Source organism: Aquarana catesbeiana, linkage group LG01 (genome assembly GCF_042186555.1).
Source record: "Aquarana catesbeiana isolate 2022-GZ linkage group LG01, ASM4218655v1, whole genome shotgun sequence".
NCBI lineage: Eukaryota > Metazoa > Chordata > Amphibia > Anura > Ranidae > Aquarana > Aquarana catesbeiana.
The window spans coordinates 63315106-63329256 of NC_133324.1; the positions used below are offsets into that span (position 1 = coordinate 63315106).

At 41.8% G+C, this 14151-nt stretch overlaps 2 protein-coding genes across 3 annotated transcripts in view; one reads left to right on the forward strand and one right to left on the reverse strand.

The window, feature by feature from the left end:
- HDHD2 (haloacid dehalogenase like hydrolase domain containing 2) overlaps positions 1-8435 on the forward strand; it is a 52845-nt gene extending 44410 nt beyond the window's left edge. The window contains exons 6-7 of the mRNA XM_073619397.1: positions 404-467; positions 4205-8435. Coding sequence (XP_073475498.1) covers positions 404-467; positions 4205-4308 — 168 coding nt within the window. The 3' untranslated portion in view covers positions 4309-8435. The remainder of the gene's footprint in view (positions 1-403; positions 468-4204) is intronic.
- Positions 8436-10942: 2507 nt separating this feature from the next.
- KATNAL2 (katanin catalytic subunit A1 like 2) overlaps positions 10943-14151 on the reverse strand; it is an 80779-nt gene continuing 77570 nt past the window's right edge. For both annotated transcript variants that reach the window (XM_073619428.1, XM_073619421.1), the window contains exon 16: positions 10943-11502. In XM_073619428.1, coding sequence (XP_073475529.1) covers positions 11363-11502 — 140 coding nt within the window. In that variant the 3' untranslated portion in view covers positions 10943-11362. The remainder of the gene's footprint in view (positions 11503-14151) is intronic.

Genomic DNA, 14151 nt, shown 5'->3' on the forward strand with positions numbered 1-14151 from the left:
TGGGGATTGGATAAAAGTTGAAAAAAAATTATCAAGAGCTTTTTTCTAAAGGCTTTAACAAAGCAGCTTGAAGCTGGTTAAAAGCTTTGCAAATACTTAAAAAAAAAATAAAAAATAAAGCTCATTGTATACAACGCTCTTCAGATACTGCAGCACTTATGTGCAAAGCCCTAGGGGCTTGTGTGCGTGTGTGTGTGTGTGGACTTTTGGGATCAGTTTGTGTCAGTAAGAGATCAGTTTGCTTCCCCCCCCCCCCCCCCCCCATGGTCCAAGTCATAATGAATATATGATAAACACTACACAAATGCATTCCACTCAGCTATGTACAAAGGACAAAACTGGCATAACACAATTAATACATAAACATAGATGCATATTAAAACATTTTGCATTCTCTACGCAGGACTCCAGGGATGACATCGGTGGGGCACAGAACACCGGAATGTTGGGCATCCTAGTTAGAACAGGTGTGTATCTATGAACATATATGTACTGTGCTTCCTGTGTGTGTCCTTCTCACCATCTATGAAGACATTGCACAACAGTTTGCATCAGCTTTATGACACAGAGAAGAATCTACTTAGGAGTTTGCCTCATTCGTTATTTTTGGTGCCAGCATCCTTGTGGTAATAGTTTTCCGCACAGGTTTAACATGTGTTGTGTTAAAGTGGTTGTAAAGGCAGTTCTTTGCATTAGGGTAAAAAAACCTTCTGCATGCAGCCCCCCTCCCCATCCCTCCTTGTACTTACCTGAGCCCAATCTCGATCCAGTGATGTGCATGAGAGCAGCAGCTCTCTCTCCTCATTGGACACAGATGCAGCAGAGGAAGCCATTGGCTCCTCTTCCTGTCAATCTCAGCCAGTTAGTAGGGGGCGGGGCTGAGCCGCGTTCTGTGTGTCAGTGGACACACAGAGCCTAGCTCGGAAGTGAGAACACATGAGTGCACCCAGAGCAAGCAGCTAGCTATTGGGGCACTTGGCGGGGGTCCATAAAGACATGGATGAGCGAGTTTGGGGTGAAGGAACTTGACTGGCCTGCACAGAGTCCGGACCTCAACCTGATAGAACACCTTTAAGATGAATTAGAGCAGAGACTGCGAGCCAGGCCTTCTTGTCCAACATCAGTGGCTGACCTCACAAATACGCTTCTGGAAGAATGGTCAAACATTCCCATAGACACACTCCTAAACCTTGTGGACTGCCTTCCCAGAAGAGTTGAAGCTGTTATAGCTGCAAAGGGTGGGCCAACTCAATATTGAACCCTACAGACTAAGACTGGAATGCCATTAAAGTTCATGTGCGTGTAAAGGCAGGCGTCCCAATACTTTTGGTGATATAGTGTAACAAGCTCTGTGCAACCAATTGCAATAGTGTGTTTCAGCCCTTGGAGGTTACATTTTAAGAGACTTAAGCGCAGTTCACACTTTTCCACTGCAGTCTGCTGCTGTGGTGCATTGCAATCATTTTAAATGGCACTTCAACGCACATGTGTTGCAGAGGCGCCCTGCGTTGCCAAAAATGGCTCAAATTTCTTTGGGGCGATTTTGGCGCATTGCCAGCCCATTCATTTGAATGTGCTGCCTTAAAGAGGATCTTCGGTCTTTAAAAAAAAAGAAATAAAAGTCAGCAGCTACAATTACTGTAGCACCTGATTTAAAAAAAAAAAAGCCACTTGCCTGTGCAAAGATTCAGCGCCATTCACATCGGTCTTCGGGTCCCCGGCATGTTTACCAAGGGAATCTGGCTAGACATGTGCAATTGGTTTTGTTCCGAATTTAGTTTTTTAAAGGATTTCGACAATTTCTTTCATTCGGAAATATCTGAATGAATGAAAACCCGTTTAACAAATATTTTTCCGAATATTCGTAAATTTAAAAGTCCATAAATAAGAACAAAAATTCACAGAACGATTATCCGAAAATAAGAACGAAAATCTGAAAATCAAAAAACCCGAAATAACTAACTAATAATAACTTAACCACTTCCGGACCGCCGCACGCCGATATACGTCCTAACTTTGAAGAGGGATATCTTTGTTATAGCAGCAAGGTATCATCTTCTTTGGCTGGCGGTCCGGTTTCCGATAAGCGATCGGATCATCTTCCTTTTTGGGTATGGGGATGAGTGAGGGGAAAATGGCTCCACCCGTCTCCACACCATTGCAGGGTGAAAGGGACGTCAAAACGTCACTTCCGCCCATAGCTCTTAAAGGGACATTTTTTTTTTTTCAAATGGCAAATTTTTTTTATTTTTTATTGCATTTTAGTGTAAATATAAGATCTGAGGTCTTTTTGACCCCAGATCTCATATTAAAGAGGTCCTGTCATGCTTTTTTTCTATTACAAGGGATGTTTACATTCCTTGTAATAGGAATAAAAGTGACACATTTTTTCAAAAGAACAGTGTAAAAATAAAAGGTAAAATAAATAAGAAAAAAAATATTTTTAAAGACACCCCATCCCGCCGAGCTTGCGTGCAGAAGCGAACGATATGAAAACAGTGTTTAAACCACACATGTGACGTATTGCCGCGATCGGTAGAGTGAGAGAAATAGTTCTAGCCCTAGACCTTCTCTGTAATTTAAAACATGAACCTGTAGAATTTTTTAAACGTCGCCTATGTAGATTTTTAAGGGTAAAAGTTTGTCGCCATTCCACGAGCGGGCGCAATTTTGAAGTGTGACATGTTGGGTATCAATTTACTCGGCGTAACATTATCTTTCACAGTATAAAAAAAATTGAGCTAACTTTACAGTTGTCTTATTTTTTAATTTAAAAAAGTGTATTTTTTCCAAAAAAAGTGCGCTTGTAAGACCGCTGCGCAAATACGTTGTGACAAAAAGTATTGCAATGACCGCCATTTTATTCTCTAGGGTGTTAGAACCCGCAAACATTATACATTTTTTTTTCTAAGTAATTTTCTAGCAAAAAAAACCTGTTTTTAACTTGTAAACAACAAATCTCAGAAAGAGGCTCGGTCCTTAAGTGGTTAACTATTACAAATTATTCAATTATAGGTGTTGGAATTTCCTTTCAAATTTGGCTGTTAGTGAATGTTACGTTATTATTATTAATTTGTTACGTTCCATTCGTTTAGATGCGGCATTCATTATTTCGGATAATTCGTAACCGGATAAATTCATATTCATTCACTAAGGCTGCTTTCACACTGAGGCGCTTTGCAGGCACTAAAGTACTAAAAATAGAGCCTGCAAAGCGCCCTGAAAGAGCCGCTCAATTCACTCCAATGTGAAAGCCCCGAGGGCTTTCACACTGGAGCGGTGCGCTTGCAGGACGGTCAAAAAAGTCCTGCAAGCCGCCTCTTTGCAGCACTATAGGAGAGGTGTATTTACCGCTCCTAAAGCGCCCCTTCCCATTGAAAACAATGGGGCAGCGCTGCAAACCCGCCAGCAAAGTGGTGATTTGCGGACGGTTTTAACCCTTTTTCGGCCGCTAGCGGGGGTTAAAACCGCCCCGCTAGCGGCCGAATAAATATAGATATATAAATATAGCGCCGCTTTACCGCCAGCGCCTGCCCGCCTCAGTGTGAAAGTAACCTAAAGCCAAATTTGAAAGGAAATTCCAATACCTATAATTTAATAGTAGGTTATTATTGGTTAGTTATTATTATTTAGAATTTTCGTTCTTTTGAATTTTCGAATTTCCAAATTTTTTCAAATTTACGAATTTCGATCCTAACGAATGACCCGAAAAACGGAAAAAAAAAAGAACAAATTTTCGGCAGTGCACATGTCTAAATCTGGCTGTGACTCCTTGCAGCTTCACAGACTGCTTCCCACTGTGAGTCATGTTGCGCTTTGTGAACGGACCCGACAGCCTCCTGGGACCTGTGAGGTCGATCGGGGAGAATCGGGGGGATTGCCTAGGCAGTTGGACTGGAAGTCGGAGCGGGTACCTGCTAAAACTAGGTACCCACTCCCCAAAAAAATAAAGCAAACCTCCAAAAGTGGGAGATCAGGGGGAAGGAGGTGTTGAAGCAGAACTTCCCTCTTAGGGTGGGGTTCCGCTTTAATGCAGCAAACATTAATACATGAGCACTAATGCAATGCACTGGAAAAGTATGAAGATCCTGGTTGCACAAGGAATCCTTATCCTAATTTTCATTTTTACACCTGAACTGTCCAATTTTTAGCTTGTGCATCAATCGGTACAACCCAATAAAATAACTGTTTTCATGTTTACCAGGAAAATACAGAGAAGGAGATGAACATAAAATACAGCCGGCGCCACACCTGACCTGTGCAAGTTTCCCGGAAGCCGTGGATTATATCTTAAAGGATCTGTTATAGGAAAATCCAGATGCAGATTGACTCACCGGCCACCCTTCCACCACCAAAATCGTCTATTTATCCCACCGAACATGACCTAGATTTCCTGGAACCCCCAACAGGTTCATTTCCACAGAGGGCCCCCCCCCCCCCCAGCAGCTTATACTTCCTTCATGTCTCCGATGCTCTGTTCTGCTGCTTTGTATAAGCTACGAGTCGTCAGGGTTGAAGCTTAAAGTAATTGTAAGGGTTCGCTTTTTTTTTTTTTTAAATAACAAACATATCATACTTACCTCCACTGTGCAGCTCGTTTTGCACAGAGTGGCCCCGATCCTGGACTTCTGGGGACCCTCGGTGGCTCTCGCGGCTCCTACCCACATCAGATAACCCCCTAGGAGAAGCGCTTCCCCGAGGGGGTTACCTTGCGGGCACGCTACCTAGTCCAGCATTTGCGTCCATAGACACAAATGCCGGACTCGGCCCCGCCCCCCCCCGGCGCTCGCGTCATTGGATTAGATTGACAGCAGTGGGAGCCAATGGCTGCGCTGCTATCTATCCAATCAAGAGCCGAGAACCCCGGGCAGAGAAACAGCGCGTCCCCGTCGGGTCAAGTTCTAGGACTCAGGTAAGTAAAATGAGGGGGGCCGGTGACTGCCAGGTGTTTTTTCACCTTAATGCATAGGATGCATTAAGGTGAAAAAAAAAACACGAGGGTTTACAACCCATTTAAAAGGGCTGCAGACTCTCCTTGTGATAGCACTGATTGGTCCAGCAGTATCACATGCTCCTCCATACCGTGTATTTCCTTTTGCTCCCTGCAATAAATGATGCACCTGGGGAGTGAAGGAAAGGTAGTATAAGCTGGGGGATTAACCGCTTCAGACCCCGGAAGATTTTACCCCCTTCCTGACCAGAGCACTTTTTGCAGTACGGCACTGCGTCGCTTTAACTGACAATTGTGCGGTCAAATTTGACGTCCTTTTTTTTCCCTCACAAATAGAGCTTTCTTTTGGTAGTATTTGATCACCTCTGCCGCGTCAATTTTGAAAAAAAAAGCAATATTTTTTACTTTTTGCTGTAATAAATATCCCCAAAAAATAATATAAAAAAACAAATTTCTTCCACAGTTTAGGCCGATACGTATTCTACATATTTTTGGTAAAGAAAAATCGCAATAAGCATATATTGATTGGTTTGCGCAAAAGTTATAGCGTCTACAAAATAGAGGATTGATTTATAGCAATTTTATTACTCATTTTTTTTTTTTTATTAGTAATGGCGGCGATCTGCATTTTTTATCGTAACTGCGACATTGCGGCGGATGCATCGGACACTACCAGTGACATTTATACAGCGATCAGTGCTATAAAAATGCACTGATTACTGTGTAAATGACACTGGCAGGGAAGGGGTTAAACACCAGGGGGTGATCAAGGGGTTAACTGTTCCCTCACTGTGTTCTAACTGTAGGGGGGATGGGCTCACTAGAACATGACCGAGATCACTGCTCCCGATCAGTGGGAGCAGTAGATCACTGTCATGTCACTAGGCAGAACAGGGAAATGCCTTGTTTACATAGGCATCTCCCCGTTCTGCCTCTCCGTGTTACGATCGCGGGCCACCGGCGGACACCGCTCACGCGGCGGCCCACTAGCCCGCGATTAAAAGGGGATGTACAGGTACGCCCATTTGCACAGCCGTACCATTGTGCCGACGTACATCGCCGTGCGCTAGTCGGCAAGTGGTTAAAGCCAACCCGTTGCTTTGCTCTAATCTTTTCCTGCCTGCCCCGTACTGTGACGGAGTGGTCACCATTTAGGATCAGGTAAGGTTGGCTTCCGATCATCATGTGATCACTCTGACAGCCAATCTCAATGTAAATAATGTGGCGCTTACTTAATATAAAGTGCAGAAATTTCAAAAGTGACAATGCAATATCAATAATACAATGATGATAATTAGAAAAACGTCAAAAAAAAGTTCATAAAGTGCTTGTGCAAAAAACAATCTGAATCAAAATGTGATATCAGTATGATAATTCAGTTCATAAAGTGATACTTCCACCATCCATAGTACACCAATGATTTGCCCCAGCCTCTCACCTCAATTTAAGACCCCTACAGGTCTAGTAGCGCTTCTGTTATAAATATCTCAGATATCTAAAGCAGCAGGCTCTTTTCCTGGCAACATCCAGCCAGATCCAATGTATTTCAATGATGAAAAGGACACTCCACTGCACGTGTTACTCTCCTTAATATCCACCACTCCTCCATTATATGCTTGCATGCAATATAAAGAAATATCTAAAACCAAAGTGGTCAACTTCACATAAATCAAGGACGTCACCCTGCTCCTCCCGACGTGTTGCGTCACAGCTCATGTAACCTTATCAAGGTTCACACTGAGTGATTTCACATTTTGATTCGGATTATTTTTTTGCACAAGCACTTTATGAACTTTTTTTGGCTTTTTGGATCATGTTTTTTGGAATTATTATCATCTATTGCAGTCTTTCTCAACCTTTTCAACACAGAGGAACCCTTGAAATAGTTCTCCAGTTTCGGGGAACCCCTGCTAAAAATTAAAAATCTACAACTCATGATACAATAGTGTGATGGTCAGTGGGAAGAATGGTCCTTACACTTGTGGTCATTGGGAAGAATTGCCTCCTTACAGATAGCTAAAAAGATCAATGGTGTCAGTGGGAACTTATCTGAGAGGCAGGAATTGCCCAATGCTGAAGGAACCCCTAGCAACCTTTGGAGGAACCCTAGGTTCTGCACTTTCTTTTGAGTAAGTGCCACATTATTTACAATTGTATTTATCACTGTGTGGGAACACTTGTTCATGTTGGCAGCCACTCATTGACTTATACACATTTGGTTTGCGCATTAGTATCTTTATGTATTGTGACAGCCAATCGCTATGATCACATGAGCAGAAACCCACCTACCAGCTTCAGATGTCCTCAAAAGGATGGCTCCAGTCGGAGTTAAAGAGGTACTCAAATTACAGATGTTTTTTAAATTAGGTAAATAATACACAGCACCCCAGTGAAGTCTTCCTGTATAGTTGCTCCTTGATTCTTTTAGAGTCTTGGGTACTATGCGGCTGTGGAGTGGGTCATGCCTCTCACATGTGCAGGGGGTGTTGGGTATTTAGCATAGGAAAGAAGAATGAGACATTATGGATATGTATGGGGCTGGGAACAAGGTAAGGCCCTATACCCCCATAAGAGGTGCGCAGCCCCAAAAGGATTTCTAGAGCTACTAGGATAAGTAAACAGAATAGGTGGAGCAATTTGGTGTAGATTAAAGTTGTAGGTTGTAAAGGCACAAGGTTTTTTTTACCTTCATGCATTCTACGCATGAAGGTAAAAAAATGTCTGTGTGCTGCTCCCCCCCCCTTCTCCCTAATACTCAACTGAGCCCCCTCTTGATCCAGTGATGTGCACGGGAGCCTTGGATGTCACGGGACTCCCTCTCCTCACTGGCTGAGACAGCAGTGGGAGCCAATGTCAACCACAGCCAGTAAGGCGGGGGTGGGGCCGAGGCACAGCTCTATGTGTCTTATGGACACATAGAGCAGGGCTCGGGGGCGAGCATGCACCAATGCCCCCATAGCAAGCGGCTTGCTGTTGGGGGCACTGGTCAAGGAGGAGGAGCCAGGAGCGTCGGTAGGGGACCCAAGAAGAGGAGGAGTGGGGCTGCTCTGTGCAAAACCACAATACCACTTTAACTCACCAGGGCTAGGAAGGGTGTGATAGCATTCATTGGAGTACAGCTGTACTTAAGGAATAAAACTCGTCATAGGAACACATATCCTCCCAACATAACTGTGTGTGGGGGGGAAAGAGACCCATTCAGTTTGTCAAGTCACCTCACCGTTGTGTTGTCTGAAATAAGCCAAGTCAGGGCTGTTCTTCCACTGCTACCTCTTTCTATTCACAGAAATATGTATGTTTGGGTAAGCCAAGAATACATGTACATAGGACAACTGTCTGATAGATGAGCCTCTGTACCTGTAGCCACTGTCGTCTTTGACAAGTCAGGTTCAAAGGACTGCCCCTGACAATGACTGGCTATTGGAAGTAAACAATGTTGTTATTCAGCCTTGAGTTTCAATGCAATAAAACAAATGCAAACCCTAAAAAATGAGCTTCTCTTATTTGCTCCCATTTTGGTCTGCTAAAAAAAAGTCATTGAAGGTGATTTACCGTTAGAAAAAAAAGCCCGTTGATCCTTCCTGAAATGTCGTCAGCTGATAACGTGCTCCCCACCTGTCCTGCACGGTCATCAGTTACAGTGTTCCCAGCTATCTCTAAGGCTGCATTCACACATGAGCACTGCGTTTTTTTTTCGGTCGCTTGTATTTGCGTTTTTGAGCTTTGCATTTTTTTAATCCATCATTTTTCACACGGTTTTATTTATTATATATTTGTTAATTTTTTTACTTTTTTGTAAGGGATTAAAGCTTTATGTACACTGCTGGTAAACGGACGTTTAAGAGCCGCTGGGCGTTTTTTCAGCTGCCCCTGAACTCTGCTCTATGTTATCTTATCAGTACATGTACACCGGGTCGTTTATAGTCATTTCTAGGCAGTTGAGTTTAGAAGCATTTTTTGGAAAGCAAAAAAAAATGCCTTCAGGACGGATGCTCAGTGGCATTTGAAATGCGGAACGCCTGTAACAGCATGTAGACATGGTAACTTGCGTTTAGCCGCGTTTCATTTACAGGAGTTTTTAATTTTTTACACTTCTAAACGCAAACGCGGCATGTAAACGCAGCAAAACTGCCTTTTTTAAAACGTCGGTTACTATCTGTCAAGGTTTATCGTTCAGGAGAGGTTGTAAAATATCTCGTGTACATTAAGCCTAATGCCCCGTACACACGATCGGACTTTCCGACAACAAATGTTGGATGTGAGCTTGTTGTCGGAATGTCCGACCGCGTGTGTAGGCTCCATCGGACATTTGCTGTCGGACTTTCCGCCAACAAATGTTTGAGGGCAGGTTTTCAAATTTTCCGACAACAAAACTTTTTGGAAATTCGGAGCGTGTGTGCACAAGTCCGACAAACAAAAGTCCACACATGCTCGGAATCAAGAGCCGCACTGGCTATTGAACTTTTTTCTCGGCTTGTCGTGCATCTTGTACGTCACCGCGTTCTTGGCGTTCGGAATTTCCGACAAGATTTGTGTGACCGTGTGTATGCAGGACAAGTTTGAGCCAACATCCTTCGGAAAAAAAAAAAATCCACGTTTTTGTTGTCGGAATGTCCGATAGTCTGTACGCGGCATAAAGGTTAGAGGTTCATTTATTAATTATTAGTTTACTTATTTATTTATTTTGGGTAGTTAAGGTTTTTTTATTTATTTTAATTATTTATTTTTTAGTTATTATTTATTTTCATTTAATTATTGCATTTGATCGAAAAAAAAAAACCAAAAGCATACGATAAAATGCACTAAAACGCAAATAAATACTCAAACCATGCATTTCCAAGGATGCTTCAAAATGCACCAATCTGCTTGATTGAAAACTACAAAAAAAAAAAGTTCCAGATCTTTTTGAGCTTCAGGTGACTTGGAGTAGAGAAGTGAACCAACTCCATAGAGAATAATTTGATTTTTTTTTTTTTCTCTTCCAGCTTTTTGGAGTTTCGAGCTTCAAGTACAAAATGCTGGGGTGTGAATTGGGCCTAAGAGCTACAGAACCCCTCCCCTCTGTTATGAAAAAAAAAAAACACAGAGATGTTCTATAGCCCTGCTCCAGGGTGACAATGCTGCTCCATCTGTTATGCCATGTGTACTCAACCTGTGGCCCTCCGGCTGTTTGCGGAACTACAACTCCCATCATGCCTCTGTCTTTGGGAGTCGTACTTGTAACTGAGAGGCTTGCAGTGCTTCATGGGACTTGTAGTTCTGCAACAGCTGGAGGGCCATAGGTTGATCACCTATGATTTATACAGTACAGCTAGTAAGAGTTGTCACTGTAGGACAGGCAGTATGTTACTGGCAGGATCACAAGCTGAGAATTAAAGAAAAGGAACCATAAAATAAGAAAATTGACGCAGCCACCACATCTAAGGACTGGCAAACTGCAATATATACAATTTTTGTCCTTGGGTTTCGATATGCTCTCATAACCAGATACCTCCCAACATTTTGAGATGGGAATGAGGGACACCTACTGGCAAATGTATGTAGGCATAGGCCACACCCCCTTAAAGGAGAATTAACCAAAAAAAAAGGGTAATTAAATCCACAAGGGCTTTTTTTAACCACTACTATTTCTTTAAATTGGCTTTTAAAATGTACAAATGCAGCAATTTAGAAATTGGATGAAAGGTTTAGCGCTGGGAAAACTTTTTGAAAGATAAAAAGTGGATTTTATATATAACTATATAGATCAGACCAAAATGAGGGGGAATGAGGGACAGAGGGGCATTGCTCCAAATCTATGTAACCAATCCTTTCAGCAACGGGGGCTAATGAGAACTAAAAATTCTAGTCACAAGGCTAAAATTGATCCATCGTAATGGTAATGGCAAATAACACATGCATCATAGCTTAGTGAATTAAGCAAATGTAGTACTTTGCTTGCTGCCACCTTCCAAATGTCCACTTGTTTTAGCCTGGGAACCCAGGAAAAAATAACTTTAACTCTTTATTCACTTCAGTGCAAAATATGGCACAACAAACACATCAACTAAAATGTCAGAAGTCTCTGGTGTTTGTGCAGCAAGGGATGTAAAAAAACTGGTATAAAAAAAAAAATACCAGCTGTCGTTTAGACCAGTGTTTCTCAACTCCAGTCCTCAAGGCGCCCCAAAGGTCATGTTTTCAGGCTCACCATTATTTTACACAGGTGATTTGATCACTTTCACTGCCTTAGTAATTACCATAGCCGTTTTATCTGAGGGAAATCCTGAAAACATGACCTGTTGGGGCGCCTTGAGGACTGGAGTTGAGAAACAATGGTCTACTGTATACTACAAGTGTCCTTGGTTGCAGTAACAGAAGTGTCCAGGGGGGGGCAGTCTGTTCTTTGCTGGTGATCAGGCGAAGTGCTCATCACACAGATTCAAATTCCTTCTGCCAGTCGCTGTATTTCTGAGCCAGGCTCTTGGCGGAAGGCTTGGTGTGTGCTAAAACCTCCAGGAAGTCAGACGTGGTGACCGTGTCCAGACGAATCACAGGCATGTCCTTATTACCTGAAAAGAGGAGCACAGGTTAAGTATGGAAATACTACCTGGATAGGAAGTACAGCATGCATGTATAATAAACAAGAAAAATGAAACCTTATCGCCTATGGATAACAGAAAATATTCAACAATACACCAGCTGCAGTAAGAAAAAATTGCTAAAAAGCAATGGACAATATAAAAACAATTTTCTGCGCTTAGTGTTAATTAAGTTCATATACACACACACACACATATATATCGAATACAGTCCCAACAGGTGATGATATAAAGTGCTCGTAAGTAACCACTTCCGGACCGCCCGCCGTCGTTTTACGTCACTACTTTGAAGAGGAATATCGTTGTTATGGCAGCAGCTATCTACCATAACCCCGGTATCCTCTTCTTCAGCGGGCGGTCCGCTTCAAGATAAAAGTGGTCTCTGCGGCGGATTCGCCGCAATATTACTTTTAGTGGCGGCGGGAGAGGTGCCCACCGACGCTTAACGGAGCCGTCGGTATCGGCGGACGTGATCAGATTCCTCTCCCTAGCCTGACATGGATAATAATAGAAAACTTCTTGGCCAAAGGAATTTTCAGACAGTGTATGTGGTTTTCGTTCAGAAATGACATTAGTTTTAAAAACAGAATGTTAAAAACAAGTGAAAATTTCAAACAACATTCTTTCATTCAGCGAATGTACAAAGATTTTCTAGTCCTGAAAATTAATCCATGTGGCCAGCATAAGGCTCGGTACACACCTATGCAGTTTGCTTTTGATCTGTTTCTGCAGTTCTTTTTGCTGTGCGTTTTGATTTTTGCGCACGTGATTTTGCTGCGATTTGCGTTTTTGCATTTTTTTTTTTTGGCCAGTTTGTTGTTGGGCAGATTAAAAAACACAAATTGCTGCAAAAACACACTACATGCTTTTCTGCAGCTTCTCCATTGAAGTATTTTGAACCAGAAAAGGACCGTTTTGCGGTAAAAAAAAAGTCCCAGACCCTTTCCAAATACGCAGCGGCTGAAAAAAACCTAGATGTGAATGTGTCCCATAGGAAACCATGTAAATGAACTGTAGTGCGTTTTGGTGCAAAAAGCATAAAAAAACACATAGATGTGAACCAGGTCTAAGACGTTTAGTAACATAATGGGGCTAAAAAATCTAAAATTAGCCCTTTATAGTACAAAAAAAAGCAAATAATCACTACTGTAAGGGGTTCATTCTTTTACTGTAGAACTGTGAACGTATTCATTTACAGCAGCGATTATTTGCTCTTTTTGTACTATAAAGGGCTAATTTTAGTTTTTTTTTTTTTTTTTTTTAACCCGATTATGTTACTGGCCAATTAATCACTTATGAAAATAGTAATCGATTAATCGACAACTAATCGATTATGAAATTAATCGATTTGTTGTTTCATCCCTAATTACAAGGGATGTTTACATTCCTTGTAATAGAAATAAAAGTAACCCAATTTTTTTTAAAGAACAGTGTAAAAATTAAAAATAAAAGGTAAAATAAATAAGAAAAATGTTTTTTTTAAACGTGCACCGTCCCGCCAAGCTCGCATGCAGAAGCGAACGCATACGTGAGTAGCGCCCGCATATGAAAACGATGTTCAAACGACACATGTGAGGTATCACCACGATCGGTAGAGCGAGAGCAATAATTCTAGCCCTAGACCTCCTCTGTAACTCAAAACATGCAACCTGTACAATTTTTTTTAACGTCGCCTATGGAGATTTTTAAGGGAAAAAGTTTGTCGCCATTCCACGAGCAGGCGCAACTTTGAAGCAGGACATGTTAGGTATGGATTTACTCTGCGTAATATTATCTTTCACAATATAAAAATAAAATGGGCTAACTTTACTGTTGTCTTATTTTTTAATTCCCAAAAAAAAAGCGCATGTAAGACCACTGCGCAAATACGGTGTGACAAAAAGTATTGCAACGACCGCCATTTTATTCTCTAGGGTGTTAGAAAAATATATATTATATATATATATACACTACCGTTCAAAAGTTTGGGGTCACATTGAAATGTCCTTATTTTTGAAGGAAAAGCACTGTACTTTTAAATGAAGCTAACTTTAAACTAGTCCTAACTTTAAACAAATATACTCTATACATTGCTAATGTGGTAAATGACTATTCTAACTGCAAATGTCTAGTTTTTGGTGCAATATCTACATAGGTGTATAGAGGCCCATTTCCAGCAACTATCACTCCAGTGTTCTAATGGTACAATGTGTTTGCTCATTGGCTCAGAAGGCTAATTGATGATTAGCAAACCCTTGTGCAATCATGTTCACACATCTAAAAACAGTCTAGCTCCTTCCAGAAGCTACAAAACTGACCTTCCTGTGAGCAGATTGAGTTTCTGGAGCATCACATTTGTGGGGTCAATTAAACGCTCAAAATGGCCAGAAAAAGAGAACTTTCATCTGAAACTCGACAGTCTATTCTTGTTCTTAGAAATGAAGGCTATTCCATGCGAGAAATTGCAAAGAAATTGAAGATTTCCTACAACGGTGTGTACTACTCCCTTCAGAGGACAGCACAAACAGGCTCTAACCAGAGTAGAAAAAGAAGTGGGAGGCCGCGTTGCACAACTAAGCAAGAAGATAAGCACATTAGAGTCTCTAGTTTGAGAAACAGACGCCTCACAGGTCCCCAACT